The 24,397-nt window shown below is 31.5% G+C and overlaps 1 protein-coding gene across 1 annotated transcript in view; it reads left to right on the top strand.

The window, feature by feature from the left end:
• The first annotated feature begins 10,340 nt into the window (after positions 1–10,340).
• The window catches only part of LOC127702643 (uncharacterized), a 36,891-nt gene continuing 22,834 nt past the window's right edge, over positions 10,341–24,397 (top strand). The window contains exon 1 of the mRNA XM_052206927.1: positions 10,341–10,464. Within this exon, the coding sequence (XP_052062887.1) occupies positions 10,446–10,464 (19 nt within the window). The 5' untranslated portion in view covers positions 10,341–10,445. The remainder of the gene's footprint in view (positions 10,465–24,397) is intronic.

Here is a 24,397-nt window from a genome sequence, read left to right as displayed (position 1 = left end):
TTGAATGATTGATTAGCCACAAAGTAACAACACTTGGTCAGCACCTCATAAGAAACATTCATGCCATGTTTGGTTTCATTCCATTCAGTGGTTCTCTAGAAAAAGTTCAAAATGTAAAAAGTTAACGAAGACGACGGACGACGGACGCCAAGTGATGAGAAAAGCTCACTTGACCCTTCGTGCCTGGTGAGCTAAAAATGTTACATATCATTCAAAGGTGAAGATTTGATACATAAATGATTGGAGTTTTAATGAATGAACAACAAATACATGTATGCCGACTTCGATATGTTCGGGCTTTCAGTTTGTCAATTTGTTAATTCCTGTTAATATTTCTTCTTCATGACATTGTGCACTGTCTTTTTACAGGATTGTTATTCCCCTTAGTATTTCTTTATTTCTCCAACATGGAATTGCGATCTTCGGTTTAAAATTTTAAAAGATATTCTGAATCGACATTTTACCTTTTTCTAACTTTTTTTTCAGTACGGATAACAGTTTATAATACACGCTGCATGCACATTATACTTTACATCGATATGTTTATTAACAGAAATAATATTTAACAACAGCTGAATGTTGAATTAAGAATCACGCACTTTATAACCACGCCAGTAAAATGTATACTTTCATTGATTTTAACTTTCACAAAGTTATTTATTATACGTTCTTTATATTTGTATTTTTCCGTTACGTACTTGCAGAATGTACCTTTCGATCGATACTCATGATAAAAGTATACGCACGTTAGATATATATGTCGAGTTCTAAATCAGTTAACCTCAGTTCGAATTTGCCCATAACTATCAAATATCTGCCGTTAACACCAAAATTCCCCAAGGAAAGAAAAAAAAACCACTAAGATATGTAACTTAAAGTTGTTCGTCGTTATATTATGATGTGGAACAGTACTTTTTCCGTTAGAACCTAATGACTGCCTTCCACATATTTTATTTAAGAAGCTTTAAAGATACACAATTTCATACGTTAGGTTTATAAAAAGAAACCTGCTACAAATATAACAAATTTTGTATCGAGTGAATTGCAACAGTAGAAATGCAACTTTTACATGTGTAATTTCTCAGTACCATAACATTGTCGTAACGAAAATATCTCATAATACTGGTATATATAAAATACGGTTTAAGTCATTCCAAATTATAGTACTATTTTCGAACCTAAATGTTAAATTAAAATACGCATCCGTTAACAAAAGGACTCGTTCGTTAACGAGTATTTCCGTTACAATTTAACAATGTAATAACGGGTGCGTTATTTTGGAACAGATGCGTTATTTTTAACGGGTCCGCTAGTATGTTAATAAGGCGTTATATTGATGTGTCGATTTCAATTGGATCCGGATATAGGGTGACATGTCTTTCTTTTGACTTTATGAACGCTAATGATCCAGTTCAGTGAATGTCTGTCTAGTACAAAGCAGGATTCATATTCATATCACATTAACATGATACCGTCCTGTTATTCATGTAATATTTGCGTCTTGATATTAAACATAATATATCAATCATCATCAAGATCATCAAATTTCCTTGTCATTTTCTAGTATTTCAATTTCTAGATTCTGCTATTTATTAGTTTGTGAGGTTTACTCTACTATGTGTGCCTTTACATGTTAAGCAAACACTTATTAGTAAAGGTCATCTTAATTCAATATACTAGTAGCTTAATATTAATGCATGATATCTTGTCGTACACGTATCTTTAATATAGTCTAAATCTAAAGCCAATAGCTAAAGAAATCAATAAATGTTTGATTTTTACGGCTTAGTTTTAACAATGTTGTTATTAATCGATAAAATTGCCATCAATAATGTTCGATGAGTAAGTATTTGGGTAATATATTTCATTTAATAACGCATACAGGAAAACCTTTATCTCTTGAACAATAGTCGTTTTTAGATGAATTAGGTTTATATATCAATGAAATCCATTTCGTCAAAAATAAAGCTAGAACTGTCTACTTTGCTATTAATATAAAATTTCGATACAACTTTACTTAGCCGGGAACTGATCTTAAAATAGAGAAGACAAAGTAATTAATGTACTTATTTAAATCAACAAGTTCAAATTATACGATTATTTCTAGCCTTCAATCTATCGTCAGTATGTACAGAGTCAAAATCCGGTTGTTTGTAAGCAATGTAAGCATTTTCAAAGAGAAACTGAAATTCCTATTTGTGGGTCAAAAACTCTCGTAGGGTATTAAATGGAACATATGATTTTCATTAGCTACGTGGGTCCTTATTCCATTTATTAAGACTAATTCTCGAAAACAGAGAAAAAAAAATTGTTTATTTTGAAACATCACAACTTACAAAAAAAATGCATATTACGATTTATTGGAAAACAATTGCTTGTTGGTCGCGCAGATGAGATCACGTCATATGTGGTAGATTATGATAAATCAATTTCATGTCACGTTTTCATATTAAAGAAAAATAAGCTTTAGTTATTATATTCTTTTATAAGTTACTCACTAAACTTTATTGAACAGAACCGCCTCGGTGGTCTCGTGGTAGCGTGTTCGCTTCGAGTGCGGGAGGTCGTTGGTTTGAAATCCGACCGGTTCAAATCAAAGACAATAAAACTTGTATTTGTTGCTTTACTGCTAAGCATGTGGCATTAATTGAGTAAAAAGCAAAGCAAAATAAAAAAAATGTCCTGGTAGGGTGACATGTCTTCCTGTGGATTGTAATCTTGTGAACTAGCAAGGTACAAAAAACTGAGGTACCGGCTCAGCGTGTCCGTCAAATACAAAGCAGGGTTAATATTCATATTACATTTAACATGTTTTCATTCTGAATATGCATTTACTTTACGCTGTACATTTAGCAGCCATCCATCATTATTATATTAAAATGATATTTTAGTGTAACATCCGGGATCTCATTTGTGATAGATAGTTAATTGCATGGATCAGTGTACACAGATGTATAGTGATTTATCTAAATAAACATTTTAATTAATTTTCTTTCGCTTCTTTCATTCGAATCAACCGGGCTTGACAACTCTATATTGAAAAAGTAATTAGAAAAGAACAAATACCAAAACTATTAAAAATACATGATAATGAGCATATAACAAAGGAGAATTGAAGCTATTATTTGATGAATAATATTATAAAAACATTTAAAATGATACAGTATAACTTTGTTTTTTCAAAAAATTAAAATCGTTTTTCAACAATCTCGAAATAAAAAGACCATGGTATTATTTCTAAATGGAATAATTAACCATTTACTTACCTTGTAATATTAAATTTTGTATGAAAAGAATATTAAATGATTTCATTTCGCAGGTAAAGTAAAGTTTGTTTATTTTGAATGAAGTGAAAGCTGTCCTTCGCTTTATACGTATAACCAAGGATATTCATATCACATTTACATGATTAACATATTAATGTCCTCATATACATGTAATATTTGCCACTGGACGTTAAACACCAATGAATCATCATCATCGTCATCAATTGCAAATTGTCTATTGCCTGATCATTTTTTCTAGTCTTTCAATTTCAAGACACTACTGTCTAATAGTTTGATTCTTCTGCTAATATTTATGCCTGAAACATGTCAAGCAAACACTAATTGGGAAAGTTCATCTGAAATCAGTATAGCTAAATATTAATGGTTTCACAACTGCATACATATCTTGTCATATATGTATCTTTATTATGTTCTAAATATAAAGCCAATAGGAAAAGAAATTAATGTTCGCTCATAAATCCTTTGGCCATCAATCTAACTATGAGATCTGACACATGTATACATGTTTAATTCTGATATAAGTTATTTTAACAGCAATACGCATCTTTATTGTTAATCGATATAATTGCCATCAATAAGCTTAAGGGTTGATGGGTATTTGTGAAATACTTTTCATTTAAAAATACATACTGGAAAACCCTAATCTTCTGCACAATATTCATGTTCAAACAAACTAGATGTATGTATCAATGAAATCCATTTAGTCAAAATAAAGCTGAAAATATCTACATTACTATTAACATAAAATTATATTACGATGCGACTAAACCCAAGAACTGGTCGTGAAATAGAGAGGACAAAATATTGTTTTTACTTATTTAAAATCACATTTTAAATTGTACGATTTGCTTCTAACCTTCAATCTATGGTCAGGATGCACAGGGTTAAAAATCGGCCGTACGCATGTTTGTATCTATTGTTACCATTTTCAAAAGACATTAGGTTGAAACTTAAATTCATAATTTGTCACACTAGATCTCTTAAACCTAATTTTTGAGCAAATAATATCGCTAACACATTTGTCTGAATCTTCACATGGCATATTTGCACTAATGATTTTTATTAGTTACGTTGACCTACTCCATTTATTTAGACAAATTCGCGACAAAGGGGGAAAATTGCCTATTTTGAGTCACTAAAACCAACAGAAACGGTTTCATGCTTTGTCAACAGTAAAAAGCATGAATTATTAGACAAAAATGTCTCGTTGAACATGTAAATGAAATCTCGCCATATTTGGTAGATGAAAAATCAATTTCATATCAAGGATTGCCTTTAATTTCGTTATCATATTAAAAAAAAAACTTAAAATACACACTCTGTGACATAATATATTGACTAACATCCGGGATCTCATTCGAGATAAATTGTTCATTACACGGATCAGTGTACACAGATGTGTAATGATTTATCTAAATAAACATTTTAATTAGTAGTTTTTTCTCTCTCGTTTGTTTCATCCCACGCAACCGGGCTTGACAACTCTATATCGAAGAAAATTAATTAAAAAAAAGAACATATACGCAAACAACTACAAATGTATATATTATGAACATATAACAAAGGGAACTTATTTGTTATTATTGGATGAATCAGACACATATAAAACCATTGTATTATATGTCTCTGGATAGGTATATTATAACAGCATTTAATGAAATATACATGTGATACAGATAACATTGTTATTTCCATGAATTAAAATCGTTTTCCAAATAACATTGATGAATAGAATAAGTATTAGCCATTTACATACATTGTATATTAAAATTTAATTCCACTTCACAGATTTTCGCTTCATACATATAATAAAGAATAAGACGAAAGAGATTAGGTCAATTTTCCCTGATTTCATTTCACATCAAGGTCAATTCAAAAGGTCTTTATATCTTGTTCAATTCACAATGATGACAACTGCATGTGTGTACTTTCATGCTTTAAAACATTATTACATATTTCTGAACGATACTGAATAAAAAAACTGACTTTATCAACAATGTATAGCGCTGAATAAAATTTAGATTTTAAAAATTGGTGCAAAATTATTGTAAAATGAATTAATGTATATAATATAAAATCAATATAATATTCAAATTCCAGGATGTTTGAACACCTTTCGGGTTTCGTTAATAAAAGAAATTCAGGGGATATTGTCTCTCCTCGATTGTTAAGATTTACAATTTGTATCTGACAATGCAATTAATTGGTTCAAAATTTAAGTCTGAATGAATTTCATATTCACAAATGAACAATCAAATTATATGATTTAGTTTTGGAACATATCAGCAATATAGCGATTTCATATTTTGGTTGTTAATATTCTCTCATCTGGAATTATTTTTTTCTGTTTGGCTTGACTTGTCCCTATCGTAGAGCACACACAATGTAGATGTAGTTGCTTGATACACATACATTTGCCATTGAAGTTCATCATGTTTTATTACCCATTTCTACAGCTATTTTTCGGTGGAGGAATTTTGTTGTCTGCATATGAATTACAGAAAGACCTATGCAGACAACAAAATTTCTCCACCGAAAAATATACCGCCTCGGTGGTCTCGTGGCAACGGAGGAAAAAAGGGGGAATCAACTGATATTGATTCGTGAGGCAGCAATCGGGGAAAACAAAAAGCTGGTTTCGACGATTTCTTTTGGAATAACTGACATTTTATTGGTTTATCATTATGCATGTCCAAGAAAGGCAACACTATACCCGATTAATTAGTACTTTTATGATAAGTAATCTTATGGCTATGTATATTATCATTGACAATTTTTTTTTTTTTTTATAAGGCACGTTTTGTTTTTCATTTATAACTTAATGTGTTGAGTTTTACGTCAATATAACTTGTCGATAGGGCATAGTGTACTCTTGTTAATATTTCTCGGCATTACATAAAACTTATTCCCAATTGATACATTAAAGTATACCATAAAACATAAAACATGAACACAGAAAACTAAAAATTAAACAAAACTCAAAATCCGAATGCTCCCAAATGATAAACGTTCATGTTCTCCGTATGGCAAGTATCGTCATGTTGCTCATGGCGAGTAAAATCGTTAAAAAAAAACGTTTAATGAAAAGCGGAAATGCAGATGAGTTTGTGATAACGACAAAGTACACATGTATGTGGTTATCTTAGACATAGATATCTTGTGACATTCAGCTTAATAAGAACCAGTCCGTAAAAATTTTGAAATGGTGACCTCAACTTTTCCATTAAATCCCGTTGAATTTGTTCAGTAACAAAACCCCTTTCAATGTGATCATTATACGAAATGCAAGTTCCGAAAATCGTATGAAATCAGAAATATATAGATATAAGAAGATGTGGTATGGGTGCCAATGAAACAACTCTCCATTCAAGTCACAATTTGTAAAAGTAAACAATTAAAGGTCAAAGTACGGCCTTCAACACGGAACCTTAGCTTACACCGAACAGCAAGCTATAAAGGGCCCCAAAAATGACTAGTGTAAAACCATTCAAACAGGAAAACCAACGGTCTAATCAATATAAAAAACGAAAAACGAGAAACACTTATGAACCATATCAACAAACGACAACCACAATTTATAATGTCAGTGATACGGGAATATAGCAGAATAGAAAGTGTGTCTGCATATATTTTTGTCAAATAAAACAAGACAAAAATGTTCATTACAATAGTTATGTAAAATGGGTAAACCAATTTCCGGGTCTGGTATACAATATGTTTTACAATATTACTGCATATCTTACTTCATTTATATATTAAATTAGTTTATGTAGTAATTGCACTTAACATAACTATATTCAAAATATGTATAGGTTGCATTTAAAAATACTAACTACAGTACATTGTCTCGAATTGTATATTTTTTTAACTGCAATTTGTTTTTCGTATTTGCTGTCAACTGAAAAATCCCAGTGGCCTGTGGTTACCCCTTAATCCGTTAGTATATTTGCCCGACAACCCACCCGCCCAACAATTTAAGAAATGTATTCTTATATAATAGTATAGGTAACTAGATTTGTAAATTTCGAATTTTTTTTCGGGAGGGGGGGGGGGGGGGGATAACTTGACGTCTTAGTTGGAATTGGGAAAATAAAAACTGATGTAAGTGACGCGAAAAAAAAACTCGTATTTTGTAAAAGAACGCAAAGTTTTCAAAATACCGCAACATATGTGCGAAATTATGCAAATGTTTGCGAAATGGCGTACTGTTTACTAAATTACGCAAAATGTTTGCGAAATAACACAAAAGTTTGGGAAATTACGCAAACTGTTAAGATAAAAAACAAATCATGTCGCTGTAATACGCTTCGTAAATTCTTGTACACAAAGAACAATATTTGTAAGAAAAATGACAACTTTTTAATTGCTATCATTTTGTTTTTTTGTTTGATTGCTTAAACGTTTTGGTAACGTCGATCTGTTTTCTTATTATCGATTTGTTACGTGGAAAATCACTAGCTAAGACATTTTGTAGATTTTTTTTTAATTGGTGGTAAATTTCAATTGGAAAGCCCGTAAATGATAGATTTTTGTTTTAATCAAGTAGATACATATTTTGAAAATAGCAAATCATATTTATAATTTCATAACATACATCTCATATCAAATCACATAATCGTTTGTTTCTCGTCCAATCAGAAATTTGGGTTTGAAGATTAATTTGATTATGCCTACACACATACAAATGCTTAGGATAGGACGTTTAGAGAATAACTTAACATTATCAAGTGGAATAAAAAAAATATATATTGAGAAGCTAAATAAAGGCAACAGTAGTATACCGGTGTTCAAAAGTCATAAATCGATTGAGAGGACACAAATCCGGGTATAAAATCAAACCGACGGAAACAAATCAACTATAAAAGGAAAACAAAGGAACAACAGGAACAACAAAAACAAACGCCAATATACATAGAAACGAACTATTTGATAACAACTGCCATATTCCTGACTTGGTACAGGACATTTTAAGAAAAAATGGTGGGTTTAACCTGATTTAATGGCTAGCCAAATAATTTCGCACATATATTGCGGTATTTTGCAAACTTTGTGTTCTTTTACAAAACACGATTTTTGTTTTCGCGTCACTTACAACAGTTTTAATTTTCGCATTCCAACTAAGACGTGAAGTTATCCCCCTCCCCGAAGAAAAAAGTGTGAAAGTGAAATTTAACATAATACTTCGCGCCGTTTCTTTTTTTATCTTAAATTGAAGGAAGATTTCATAATGTAATAAATATATTATTCATTTTTATTAAATATTTCATGTAACTAACAATTAACTGTTTGAGTCATATCATTTAACAATTTAAATCGTATCAATCTTGTTTAGAAACATGTCATGTCAGATCAAAGTAATATTTAAAATTTTAATATGTTATTCCTAAAATGCAAAACTCAAAAACCCGTTTCAAGTAAACTAAATTAAGGTACAAATGATCTCATGGTTGGAAAAGGAAAATTTTTAAACCTTTTTCAATTGTTAAAGTTGAAATGAATATTGATTGATATACATAAAAGACACTATCACAGAGCGATCAGCAAAGTCTGTGCTGGCCTTTCAGTCTTGAAGTATCGGTAGCAGTCACTGATTATGTGTGTTGTAACGCTTGTTTTCATGACAGCTTAAAAACCTGCAGTTCAAAAGGGAGGAGAATGGAAACGGAAAATTTGTAAAAGAGACATCAACCAGAGCAAAGAGCAGAAAAAAAATACAAGGCCACCAATGGGTCATCAACTCAGCGAGCCTCGGAAAATCTCGCACCCGGAGGCGGGCTTCAGCTGGACCCTTAACAATAATGTATACTAGTTCAGCATAATGGACGCCACTCTAAACTCCGAAACATACAAATGAACCCAAACTAAAAAAAAACACACACAAGAATAACAAAGGCTAGAGGTTCGGGACTTGGGACAGGCACAAAAATGCTGCGGGCTAAACCTGTTTTGTGAGATCTCAACCCTCACCATATACATCTAGCCAATGTGGAAATGACAAACACAGTAAAACTGATTTTAAAAGAAGTCCGATTCCGATGTTAAAGAAGGTAATAGAAGAAACTTAGCAAAATGACAATGATTAACAAACATGCAAATGGTACGAGTCAACACAGCGTTATGTCGTCAGTCATAACCAAATGTCCAAAACGTTCACGTTCACAGACTATTTATTTTCTGCAAATGACAGTTACAGCACAAACATGTACATCTGTCAGTGTGTCCGGTTCAAGCGATATAAAGTCTTTATTCTATTTCTTTCTAAGAATCAACGAAAAGATAAAAAGCAGAGTTAGCAGAGGCTGCACAGTCATTCCGTGCAAGATGGGAGTGTCCTGCACACAAGATTAAGTGTTTTACATATGGTACATGTGCATATGAATAATAAACCAATGTAGTTTTCATATATTCCTGATCTGGAACACAATTTTTTTATTTTACTGCAAAGTAAAACGCAAGTTTTTAATCAGGGCCCGTATGCATAAAGCTACTTAAGGTAAGGTTTGTTCCGAACGGACGGATTTTTCTACATGTCCTACAATAAATTAGTATTACGATTGGATATGTTGACTTAAGTAGCTTTATGCATACGGGTCCTGGTGTTTCAAAAGTGGAAAACGTATTGTCTTAAAGATGTTTTAAACAAATTCCACTTTTGACAAACAGTTTTTCATTGAAAAGAAATATATTGAAGGTAATATATTGAATTGTACTCAGTTACACCATCGTAAAATTTTTGAAGTGTTTTGGTTAGGTGACTAAAAATTCTTCAAAATGAAATCGTTAGTTAATTATCATTTATTGACAAGGTGTCCAAAGCAAAAAGGAATAAAATAACACCCACTCTATATGTTAATTTTAAAAAACAAACTCGAGCCTACTAACGAAAATTTAATTGAAATTTTAATAATCAAAATATTGATGTCGTCCTTACCTATAATGCTTGTCAATATAGGCATTACAGTTAAGAGACTCCTGTATGTAAAGTTCTAACATAATTGACATTGAAGAAGCTATAGCTTGATAATTTTTCCGATAATAGGAGGAGTTGAGCGTATAATTTATGAGGAAATAGATCGTTTATTAATTGTACATTTCCGATGGCATTCTTTTGGAAATTGAAATGGAACTATAAAGTGAAAACTAAAGGATTGTAATTTGATGGATACACAGATACATGGTAGGTCAAAGTTATACAATTATTTAGAAAATATTTGTTTCGCTGATATTATTATTATTTTCTGTTATTATATTGTTATTTATGTTTTTTATCTCTTTTCCTCAATATGATACTTCCGTATCTAATCTTTTTCTTTTATCTGTTAATGAATGCTTAATCAAAAGTAAGTCGTGCGCGCGCCCTCTATCTCTCTCTTTCTGCTTGTTTTTTAGATATAAAAGCACAGTTTCCCATAGATAATTAATTGTAAATTACGTCATACCTAATTTTTCATACGCCATAAGTGACTCTAATAAAAAAACAAACAAACACATTTTTAATTCGGCTACATAAATTTGATATTTGATGAAATTTAAACACCATTTTTAACTTTAGTTTTATTTGTCATATAACAAGATTGTTGATAGTTTTCACAAGTGATTAATTTGAGTTCTTGTCGGAAGTATTTGTGCCATTTTAGTCGTGCAAATGTCAAATGACCACATAATTGACTCCAAAAGAAAGTGAACCGTCAACGGTATGTCAAATCAGTCTTTTGTGTGGCAATATACATGTAACTTATGAGTGGGATGACACGCTGTTGTGATGTGGAATAAAGGAGTTACATAGGAGGGATAACTTTTCCCATTTCCCACATTTTTCCCTTTTTCTTTAGATCCAACAACACTAGCTTTTGATTTTGATTTAATTCAAATTTTACGTTAGTTTGAGTCGGAATATTTTGAAATTACTTACATGTTTTCTATTATGAATTTACATACAAGGTCCTAGTTACATTGAATTATCAGATAGTTTTTCTTGAATCTCAGCTTATACGAAGAGCATCATTTCTGATTTTTGTATCATATATGATCAAGAGAGTCTAGATTAAGGGTCTTCATTTTGGTATTTTTTGTCTTTTATGTCTTTTTTCTCTGATTTTTATTTAGGGCCAATTTCTCTGGTCATTAATTTATACTCACATTATATTTTTTCAACCCAATCTAGACCTTTATTCATTGGTTTTCCCGTTTGAATAGTTTTACACTAGTAATTTTTGGGGCCCTTTATAGCTTGTTATTCGGTGTGAGCCAAGGCTCCGTGTTGAAGACCGTACTTTGACCTATAATGGTTTACTTTTATAAATTTGGACTTGGATGGAGAGTTGTCTCATTGGCACTCATGCCACATCTTCTTATATCTATTTTATTCATTGGTATATATTTGATGAACATACACAAAAAATTTGAAAAAAATATCAAAACTATTGTCTTCCTGATGTGACCTGGGAATATAACTGACTATGTGATTATGTGTTAAGGAAAAATGGCTAATCCATGAAAATAAAATCTCTTGTATTCGGCAAACAATGACATTTTTTAGGAAAAACTATCCATTGACTAAATTTCTTTGTAGAATTAAAACATGTTCCTAGAAGGAAGCAAAACAATTGTCCGAATTAAAGTTAGAAAAAATGTACCCTATGGTTTATCTATTAAAAATATCGTTGTTTTTAAATCATGGTATGGATATTTTGTATCAAATATTACGCAAAGGAATAAAAGTAGTAAACACGAAGACATATAGTAACATACCTTATCGTCGGAAATAGCATTATTTTATATTTTTAAGAAATATTTCAAATTTGCAAAGAAACTTCTGTATATTTATCAAAGTATCAATGCATTTTTCATATGTTTGAAATTCCTCCAGAACTAAACAACTGAAAATGTTATTGTTTTATATCCTAAGAGAAAAAATGACAAACATAATGCATACCCTATCGCCAGTGTCACATGAATAGCATTTATTTACAAGCAAACAATATGAAATTGAATTTTTTTATCCCGTTCTTTTATTTTCTTTTGTTGAAATAATGTGAGACCAATTCTAGCATTCATTTTTTTTAAGGGAGTAGTCATTGTTTACAGGTAAGTTGTACAGATATAATGAGATATGTCACTTCCATTGAGGTTAACGGGTGTCAAACTTGTAAGCTCATATCTTTATACCGAACCTTAAGGCTCAATATAAAATTCCAACACCATCTGTTACATTCCTATATATCATGTAAGCTATAATTTAAGTAATAAACTTCCTACACCAAAATAAATAACGATGCATGTATTTTACTAGTCACTGGACAACCCGAAAATGAAGGTTCTGGTATAATCGCAAATATCGAAAATCCTAAACCTATACGACAGAGGCAACACCATTAGCGTTAACTACAAACCACGTTCGCGATTCTGTCCCAAATGATGAGACGAGTTAGAGGACAATCGAATTATTGCTTTTATTAAAAATTCGCCTTTTCGGAATCAAAAGGACTATGGGTAATCTCATTGTTCGAACACTAGAATCAAAATAACGTTACGTCATTGGTTAAATATCCATTGTTAAGTATATTGTAAACCAATCACAACGTTTTAGGTGTACGCTTTTGAAAATATCAACCAGAATGCATTAGATTCTGAAACGGCGAATTATTCACCAAACAAATTGTCGCATGACAATTCTGATGCCATTGTATTAGTTTGCATAAGTACATTTCAATTGAAATGGATGAAAGTTTATTTCTTTAGTAGTTTACATGAGAACACTCCCAGTTGTTTGTGTTTTTCCTGTTGCTTAGTCTTCAGTTTGTGAAGTAGTGTTTGGAGACTTGTTTGTTTTTCTTTTCGTCGTCTTATTTTTTGAAATTGGTGTGTCAATTTCTCTTCGACTAATGAGTTTTGAATGTCACATTGGTATCTTCCGCCTTTTCTAAGAAGGTTTCATTGATTTTCTGGAGAGAAAAAAAATAGTTTTTGAGCATAATGCTACCAATCATTATGATTGAATTGTATATGCCATCTGTGAGTTTCCGTTTCACGCATAGCAGGATACGCTTACCTTGTCGCGCGCCCGGTCTCGCTCGTTTTGAAGTTCGTGCGTTTCTCTCTGTTTTTCTTTGTTGCCTTGATTTGTCTCTTTTTAATTGATCTACGAGATTTTACATCGGTAGACTACTATCGTATGAATTTATAAATTTTACAAGTGATTTAAAAACTAAATTTTGCATCTGCCCCCAGAAAAGTTGATTTTAGACCTTTTGACTTATTTGTTCTTTTGGTTTCATTCTCTTTTATTTGTTTCCAACATTTTGTACCTCATAATTTAAAACGTCTGAGTGGTCTCGTGGTAGCGTGCTCACTTTGAGAGCGGGAGGTCGTTGGGTCGAGTAAAAGACTTAGAATGTGCTGCCTTGACTCCACTAAGCACTGGGCATGTAGCAGATTTATGAGTAAGTGCTCAGATTGGTCGGAATGTTACCTTATCAACTAGCTCATTAAAATCAACCTTAGCGTGACTGTCTAATACAAACAGGGTTTTAATCATATCCCAAAACCATGTTCTCATCGTGAATATGCATTCATTTTTATCCTGGACGTTAAATATCAATTCTTTATCAACATCACCACAGGTCTTATGAAATAAGTATCATATCCTTGTTATCCATTTAAATTTAGTTTTGGTTGTACTAATATTTATTTATTATCAGGAGATATTTTTATATCTAGACGTTTTGTGAGACATATATCAATTTAAGGAATTATTTATTTAGTTGACGTGAGAAGTAAACGTTTTCTCTGTGTTGACAGTGTAACCTTTTCTTTGAGATGACAATCAACAGTGAAATTATTATTCGCTATCCCTTATCGATAATGAATGTGTACACAATGTCAATTCATTTCTATTGAGTATGCATGATATCAATCGACGAGAGATGTAGATCATATGAAACAAAAGACTTTACTGAACGTAATGACATACTTTCTGTTTTCTATGTTACTCTTCCGTTGCACCGGAGTTTGTCTCAATTCCGTGAGATTCGTGTTTCTCAATCTCGTGTTTACTGTGGAATGTTTGTCTTTTCGGGTTCCTTTTTTACTTTTGGACATGGTGTTGTCTGCTATTCTTCTACTTATGTATAGCCCCTTGTTATTTTTTCGCTCTTTTTGTATGCAGATCAAATATACATTTTATGGAGAACAAATTACAACAATGTATATGAAGTAGTAATACACACGTAATATTGAAATTATACTCCTCATTTGATAAATAAGTTCACTTTTTATTGCACGCCTGGGAACATCATAGATTATAAAAGACACTATTTATTCGATCAACATGGATTATCAAATGCTGCGATCCTAAATCTCCCCACATAAGTTATATAAATCATGTCAATTTGCATGTAAAGTGATATATCGTGCAATAGACATTCAGACAGATTTTCAATAAACCCATCTTCAAAGGAAAGATTTTTTCATTCTTTCATGTTCAATGAAACATGGATCATTGAATTTATCAAAAAAATGAAGATGTTGTTAAAGGAAGTTGTATTTATGTCGGAATCGTTCTACATACAAAACAACAACCGACTTCTTTAAAAAGTGGGGTATTTGCAAGTGAAGAGAAAAACGCCCAAAACGTTAAGGATTCGTTTAATTATAAAACTATCAAGTGGGATTTGTCATTTGATTTCATTTCGAATTAACATCATGCAATTGTAATTTTTACAGATTTCCAAAATAAAATAAACCAATGATTAACAGTCCGGATTTCCACTATGAACTTTTGGTCCTGGAGAGAAGAAATGTGCCTCTTGTAGTGATTTTTTTTAAACGGGCAAAGTAGGACGAGATTATGGGTATAGAAAAAATAGGAAATATGTGACATAGATATCCCATAATGGTTAACCAAATTATTATTATTAAGTCCATAAAATGTTTTAAGGGACAACTTCTTCAACTTATCATATACGAACTTTTCTTAAATAGATCCCATTTAAGAAACATCACCCAGTCATGGAATTGAGGCCATGAAATATCGCATTAACTGCGATATGTCTAGTTTATATGCGCGGTTGCTGCAAAAGTTACTGCATATATTCTGGAAGTTTATAATAGGAAAGTTATCTCATTTGTCGTGAAGTGTAGGTCTCAACTGACCCCCATTGTCAATATGTAGGTTCAAGTCAAAATACATAATTATATAAATCAGATCTAATTGTTTCTGAGGTATCTTTTATTTCCAATTCCAATCCAGTGCGATATATGCGTTAACCTATTCATAAAAACAATGAATTATTCAAGACATAATTTTTAGAGTGAAATGAGCGAAACGGTTATATGTATTAGATATGTTCCTTATCAAAATATTTAGCGTCTTAATGGGTGTTTTGTCTTCTTCATAAGTATAATTGGTCTCTTCTTTATGTCTACAATAGCCATTCTTTTATATGAAACACATTTTGATTAATTCTTTCATTTCGTCTTAAAATGAGTAGTAGTTCCAGTGCGGAAAATTCAATTTTCGTAATGCTACATCCAAACAAACATCAGTCGGAAAATATTTACAACTAATTTATAAATAACCAACCAGACTGAGAACAAAACATGCATTATTCAATTTGTCTATGCCATTTGAATTACAAGTTATACATTTTGATATATGATTTCTGTCTGTTTTGGAATCTATACATACAACAAACGACTTGGCCAAAGACGTCAGACTCTATTAATTTCATAATGAAACTGACAATAGATATTTCCAAATCTTTATATGCAAAGTCCTGGTTAATACTGCAAATTATAACTTTAAAATATATGAGAGTTATATTTTTGTTAAATTATGAAAATAATGCTACACACGTGATTTCAATAAGAACAATTTATACATCTCATTAAGAAAGAAATTCACTTTTATTAAACGTTTAGAAACATTATAGATAATTGTAATTCGATCAACATGGATCATCATATGCTGCGATCCCATACCTTTCCACAAAAAGAATTTCCCAAAATAGATCAAATTCTATAAATCATGGCAATATTTGTTATCACCAATTTGTATGTAAAGGTGATATAGTGTAATTTACATTCAGACAGCTTTTCAATAAAGCCATCTTCGAACGGTATATGTTTTTCTTTGTGTAATGTTCAATAAAACATGGATTACTGCATTCATCAAAAAGTTGAAGATGTTGTTAGAGGAAGTACATTTTATGCTGGAATCGTTCTACATACGAAATAACCGACTTCGTTAGTAGTGGAATAAGAGTCAAATAGTCGAAATGTTAAGGGGGCGTTTAATTAAAAAATTTCCAAGAATTATTCGTCATTTGATTTCATTTCGAATCAGTTTAGAACAAAAACATCATGAAATATACAGATTTACATAACAAAACCAACCAGTGATTCACACACCGGATCCCAAAGAGCTCTAAGCTTGAAAGAAATTGTTAAAGTGACATTAAAGTAGTTATAATATATCACATTTCATCGGTCGTACGTCATCAAGGTAAAATTTGAATAATGTAGAAACTGATTTAAAAATAGATGCACGGAGTAGCTAGCTTATCTATAAGCTATTGAAATTCGATTTAAAGCGTCTTAATAAGTGGTTCATTTACATGCAGAGTATGACTTGCCCCTTCTTTATACATTATACATTGTGATACCTGCGATAGCCATTCTTTTATATGAAACAAATTGTTTCTTTTTTCATTTTGTCTTAAAATGATGAGTAGTTGTATCAAGGGTGGAAAGTTTAATTTTCTTTATACTACATCCAAACAAATGTCAGTCGAATGATAATTGCAACGCATTTAAAAAAAAACACCGAGACTGAAAAAAAACATGCATTATTCAATTTGTTTGTGCCATTTAAATTACAAGTTATACATTTTGATATATGATGTTGTCTGTTTTGGAATCGATACATACAACACACGATTAGGCCAAAGACGTCAGACTCAATTAATTTTCTAATGAATCTGACAACAGATATTTCAGAAGTTTGGTATACAAAACACTAGATAAACGAAACGAATAGCCCCGCTCGCCAAAAAAGATTGAGGCCATTTTTAGGAGTGGAAATTTGAAAATGAAAGTCCATATAACTGTTATGTTCACGAAATTTCAAAATCCAAAGTCCGTAATTTCGGCAAAAATCAATGGAGCGGAACCAAACGCCTGTAACTCATCATAGTAGACTCACATACTAAAAATCAGCTCAATATGGAAGTCGTTTAGAAATAAAAGTCCGTATAACTATCATTTTCACGACATTTTCAAATTCTAAAGCCCGTATATTCGGCAAAAATCAGCGGAGCGGAAGCAAATATGTAACTCATCATAGTAGAATCATATACTGAAAATTAGCTCAATATGTAGAGGCGTTTATAAAAAGGCTCCGTATAACTGTTATTTTCACACAATTTTCAAAGTCCAAAGCCTATAATTTCAGCAATAATCAGTGGAGCGAAACCAATCATAAACTCGATCTGTAACTCATCATAGTAGAATCACATACTGAAAATAAGTTCAATATGTGAAGGCATTTAGAAAAAATCCGTATAACTGTTCGTTGCGGCATGACCGAAAGACGGAATGACGGATAAAGGTAAAACTATATGGCCCCGACCACTGTGTGGCGGTTCCATGAAAACATGGATACTACAAATCATACCTTTTAAATATATGAGAGTAATACTTTGTTAAGACATGAATATCACTATGAGGAACAAAATACTTTATATGTGTTGCTTGGAAGAGATATTGATATATATTTACACAAATCACTAAGTGAAAGTTGATTCTAAACATTTTTTGTGTATTATCCCTAGTCTTTGAGTCATTTGGCTCTTTGACTATTTTGATCAAAGTGATATGATGCGTTCTGTGTTCTTCTTACAACTAATGGTTCGATACCACTGCTAGTGGACGTTCCGTCGCCGATTGTTCAACAACTCAGTCAATGGCGGTTTTAATTTTTTAAATGTTATTGTTTTACTTGTTAATGTTTAGATCATTCGAAACACTAATTGTGTTCTAATACCCAGGCAAAGATGGCCAAGTAAGACTTGACACGAATTAGTTTTGTTTACAATGCTATTCAATTTCGTAACACCAAATCATTGTACGTCACATCCGGTTTCATACGAAAAAGGGTGAAAAAAATATTCCCTTAAATTGACAGTTGTAGGAAATTAACCGTTCATTCCATTGCAGAAAAAATATTCTGAGTCATCAACATATATTTTGGATGATTCAAAGCACCATTCTTTTTTTATTTGGTGTTTCTATGAAATATTTTGGAAACTTGAGGTGACATGGTTACTAAAGCTTGTAAAGAGGTAAAAAAAGGTGACATTTTTATGGCTAACTTTTAGTGATGGTTATTATCTTATATGCAATGAAATGTTATATTAAAGATTAACTGTAGTACTAGACAGGATAAAACTCCACTCATGCCAAGTATTTTTTTTATTTGAAACAAAGATGAATTCTGCACATGTTTTTGAAAACTGCCAATATTACAAAGACTTATAGGGAAAACAATGATGGTATTACTTCTATAGTTAAAGATGGCCTTTATACATATTGTGGTGAGGTATATTCAACCAGCGGTGTCATTCAGGTTAAGATTCTTAAAAAATCAAGATCAATTCCAAAATCTTCGATCAAATTCTGTCTAATTTTGCAGTTAGGCACAAACCTATGATTTTCTCATTTCCCCTTGCTCTATTGAAAATTCAAAATACTTGGTCTATTTAAACGGAGCTTTGAAAAATGGGACTTGTTGCAGATACAATCTTTGGTTTTGATGAAGAACAATATGACTTTGTGAAAAACCGCACTGATGTCGAAAACAAAGACACCAATGCTGATATTATCAAAATGCAGGACGTTTTCACCGACACCATATTTATTGAGTTTAGTAGATTAATATTTCAACATGCAGTCGGCATGCCAGTTTGTACTTATTGTGCATTCTTACTGGCTGACTTGTTTTTTTTTCTAATTCATACAAAACATCATAAAAGACACACAAAAACAGCTTGCAAACTTGTTATCAACATTAAGTGAGTGCTTGCATTTTATATATTCATGTGAACTTCCGATTAAGGCTACAACCGAAACTAGAAGTGCTGCTTCCTATCTTGATCTCTTCATCGATATTGATACTGATGGAAGACCTCTACTAGAATATATGACAAACGTGATGATTTCAATTTCTGTAGTCTTAGATCTTTAGGTACCAACATAGTCGTTTAATCTGTAATTTTGCACTTATCTCGTTGCTTTGTCCGGTCTTGTTCTTATTGAAGTTCTTGCGTTTCTTTCCGTTGTTTTTTTTTTTAAGTTACCTTGATTTGTCTTTTTAATCGATATATGAAATTTGAACATCGGCAAATTGCTGTTGCCTTATACATGTTATATGAATGAACTTGAAAAGCGAGAAGAGTAGTATAATCTGCAAATGTACCGATTTTTCCCTTTTCCTTATAATTATATTTTGATTAAGTTTTGATTTGCTATAACGGGTCGTGCACACATAACAGGAGGCACTTACTGTGTCGGCACTAAGAGTTCATGCAATTACCTCTATTTTGTGGGTCCTAATTTGTATAATAAAAATGGATTAACGAGATTTGAACATCGGTATACTATTGTTTCCTGTTACTTATGAGATATTCGCTTTAAAATCGGTTTTCAACATTTATATTAAACATGCAAAAGAATCAGATATGATGACAATAATTGGAATTATAACATAATAATAGCTGTAAACATGTCACTGACTCCGTTCTATAATATTGATATTCTATTGATTAACAATCAGTTTACGGACACATAAACATTGTTCGTCTCAAATGATAGTAAACATCATTTGATAAAATTATAAACACAAATGACTTTTTCCATTTCATTAATTATTTGAAGAAGAAAACTAATATTCAATAAAAATAATTTAAGGGACAACTTAACAAATGAGGCAAACTTTTGTTTTATCAAATATTTTTAGAATTTAACAAAAGTAAATTTGCAGTTGAATTCACAAGTTAATCGAGATAATATCATATAAAATAGGTTAATTTACCCAGGGTCCTTTAGTCCAAAAGCACACTACGTTATCGAATGATTGCACAAAAGCCCAAGTTCAAATGACGTGAATGTAAACAATGATAGTTCGCCGTACGACCTTCAATAATGAAGAAACCATACCGTATAATCAACTATAAAATGCCTCGACATGACAAAACGTGATAAAAAATATCAATAAAAGAAAAAATATCAGAATGAGAAAAACCAAGAATAACAATAAACATCAAATATAAAAAGGGACGTCTAATCTTACTAATTGACGTTTAGTAGGTTTCCAAAATACAAGTATTATATATTTTTGCACTTCAGCTTTAATGAAATGTATTGCTACTATTGTAAGCAATGCGACTCGCTGAAAATCAACATGATTTCAACATGTTCAAATGATGAATGTTGTGACTAAAACCAACTTGGTATGTTTTCTTCATAGATAAACACATTACAGGCATTGTTTCTTAAAATGCCTTTTTTCAGTATTTATTAATTAGAAACTTTATTTAAAATAACACATTTCTATAAAGCTTTTTTCTTCTCTGAATGAATATCAGTTAAAGCTATCTTGAGACATGTTTTTCGTCTATCAGTTCATTACTGATGACTTTTGTTTTTGCGACACCAGACACAAACAGGAAGTTGTCAAAGTGACTGTTTTCCCTGCTTGGATTAATTAATGATAAGATAAATTTTAGTTGATTAATTATTCAATACTGTCTGAGAATGTAATTTATCTTTTTTCTATACATTATGCAGTACCAACGATACGCAATACATATATTCTTTTCAGAAATGGTATCCCTGATGCTTCTGTGTTTAACTCACTGATTACAGGAGTAAATAAATATATCTTTCAACTTTATTTTCAATTTTAGATTTTTGATTATTATTTCAATCCTTATTTGATGTATTTACATCATTTTCCTTGTTATATTTAAATAATTATAAATCAGTTCTAATTATTTAGTGTGCATCGTCCTTGACTTTTTTTTAATTCAACTAGACATACATATTTGTTTAATTAGGAACATACTTTTACTTCAACCTTTTCATACTAAGGACGCGTTTTCATATTCTCAGTTCAAAATCAATTTTTCAATTTGTTTATAAAATTCAATAGCTCAAATTAAAAGTAACCTTCGTTTTTAGCCTAGTATTCGACCAATACTCACCGATTTTATTTGTAAATGTCATAACACTTAAAACAATATACTGATAAAGTAAAAACTGACAAAGTTATAACCACTCGCAACGAAGTTGCGAAGCTTATAATGTTGAAACCCGTCCGTCATCATTTTGTTATCGACTGGATAATATTTTGTTTATCATATCCTCTTCATATGTGTTTTAAAATTTTCACATGTCAAAAGCTCGCTCAAATTCGAAAATAGAAAAATCTACAAAATTGAACAAGGAGGGAAATTGTAAACAAATATCCCATATTGCATCTTGTTGCGTGGATATTGTCTTCATTTATATAAGATCCTCATAAAATTTGGATGAGGGCCAACGCACATCAAAACCTTAGGTCAGTAAAGGATAACGAAGGAGTAATCAATACTGTTTGTCTGAAGAAAAAAACCTGACAACACCATGAACAAACGGATAGACGACGAACAGTCAACTGAATAAACTTCAAATATAAAAATTAGAAGATATGGTATGATTGCCAATGGGACAACTCTCCACAGGAGACCAATTGACACCAAATTTAAAAACTATAGGGTCACCATACGGCCTTTAACAATGAGTAAAACCCATACAAAAGTCGGCTATAAAAGGCCACTAAATGACAATTGTAAAACAAATCAAACCAGAATACTAACGGCCTGATTTATGTACAAAATAGTGAACGAAAAACAAAATTGAGCAACAGACGACAACCACTGAATAACAGGCTCCTGACTAGAGACAGACACATACAGAATGTGGCGGGAATAAACATATTAGCGGGCGTGGACAGTGGTGTAACAGTACAGCATATGAACAAATTATAAAAATTAATTGAAAAGAGTTTATCTCATCAGATCGATACAAAGCACAAAAACATGTAACAAAAACACAGAGTGGACGTGGCAGGGTACTTGTACATCCCCACAACAAAAAGACACTGAGCACAGATCTGAGAGTACTCGCAGTTACTGCCAGCTAGTTCAAAGTCATTAACAACTAATAACAAAAATCATGCATCTAACACTAAAATATCAATCAGTAAACATCCAACATCCAATGGATTTGGTATAAAGACGTCATTAAGAGTCAGAGAAAAACATGACCTTGTGCAATGCCAAAATACAGGTATCGACAGATTGTAGAGCCATGAATGTGCATATGTATACAAGAATAATATTTAGTTTAATTTTAATTTACTGATAACAAAATCAATATTAATACGAATAGAAACAATATTCAAAGCTCTAATAACAGTGCTGAATTTGTAACCTCTTAGAATAAGTTAATTTAAAGGATCGTATCAAAATGTACGTGCTCGTTAAACAACATTTCCGTAAAAATTAGAATGTCATATCCCGTTAAGAATAAGTTATCTACAGGTACAACCAAACTTCAAAACAAAGTCCTTATATCTATGGATGAATTTAATAAAGGCTTTAAGTAATTTGTGGTAATGAAATCCCTGACTTGATAATTTTCCAGTAATACATAGATTACTTCCATTGAAATCAAAAACGTCACAACAGACACAGGAATAGCGAACGAGTTGTGATATATAAACACCGTAAGATGGTGTTAAAGGAACATCGCCTTCCGTCCAAAAACGGAAAATTAACAATAAAAAAACGTTAATTTTTGTGAAGAGTTTCCCATGTGAAACTGAAATATTCAAATCAAGGAACGGACAGTTATTACCGTTTATATTTGATTTATCTAAAGTAAGTTCCTAAGGGGAAATAGCGGCAGTATATTTAGAAAATTATTGACTATTTAACGAAAAAATATCATCAAGATAATAGAAAGCGTTGTTGAATTTATCAATTAAATGCAATTAAGACGGGTCTTTACTGAGTTTGGTCATAAACTGTTATTCATAACAGTACAAGAACAAGTCTGCTATTAAAGGAGAGCAATTGGTGCCGATAGGAATGCATGTAACCCGTCGATAAACTTATTTGCCGAAACGTACATAAATATTACGGAGGAGAAAATTATCAGCTTCAATCATCTCATCACACCTCTAGTAAGTATATCTAGCATACTTACCTTTCTCATTAGAGGAGAAGGCTCTAAAAGTTGCAGCAAATTTAATTGCATTCAGATTTACCAAACGGCAATTTAATTGAATAGGACAAATTTTGTTTGAAAAGATTGTGTGGAAGTGTAGTGTAACGAGTTGAAAAGTAAAAACTGTCAGGAGAATCAAAAAGACCATCAAAAGCACGTGATGTATCTAAAACATAAAAAAAATTTACACACCAAAAATAATTAATTCCACTATTTTCATGTTTTTTTTATGATATTAAGCTCTTTGATAGTAGTTAAAGAACTAGCTAAAAGCACTGAAAGATTAGTTGTAAAACACTTAATAGAGGCCGAGATGTAACGATATTTTACTAGTTTTTGTGCAGTTTAGTTAAACAATACATAGTAGGGACCTTCAAATGTTCAGAAGAGGCCTTAAGGTTGCATTTCTGTAAATATATACAATGCAATTTCCCATAGGAACTCCTTTTACGGCTAAAACTATACCACTTTTACTATGAAGTTTTGAAAAAAAATCATATCCTAGAATGGAAAGTTCATATGCACAACTATTTTGTTCAAAGGTCAAAATATAGGGCTGTGCGGCATATTTTCAACGTTTATATGACCCGAACTTCTAAGAGTTTAAACTAACACTAAGTTTCTTAACTACCCCTTTCTTAACAGTAGGATTACCACCGATTTCAATATTAACAATATGCATATGTATATTTACTGGTAACATTCCCAAGTTATGTCTCTATCAGATGAAACATAGAGATCATAACTGGGATCCAGTTTGTAAACAAAATTAATTATCTATG

This window comes from Mytilus californianus, unplaced genomic scaffold (genome assembly GCF_021869535.1).
Source record: "Mytilus californianus isolate M0D057914Y unplaced genomic scaffold, xbMytCali1.0.p SCAF_5, whole genome shotgun sequence".
In the NCBI taxonomy this organism is placed as follows: Eukaryota; Metazoa; Mollusca; class Bivalvia; order Mytilida; family Mytilidae; genus Mytilus; species Mytilus californianus.
Note: the sequence above shows the minus strand (reverse complement) of the source record. Positions and strands in the feature narration are given on the sequence as shown.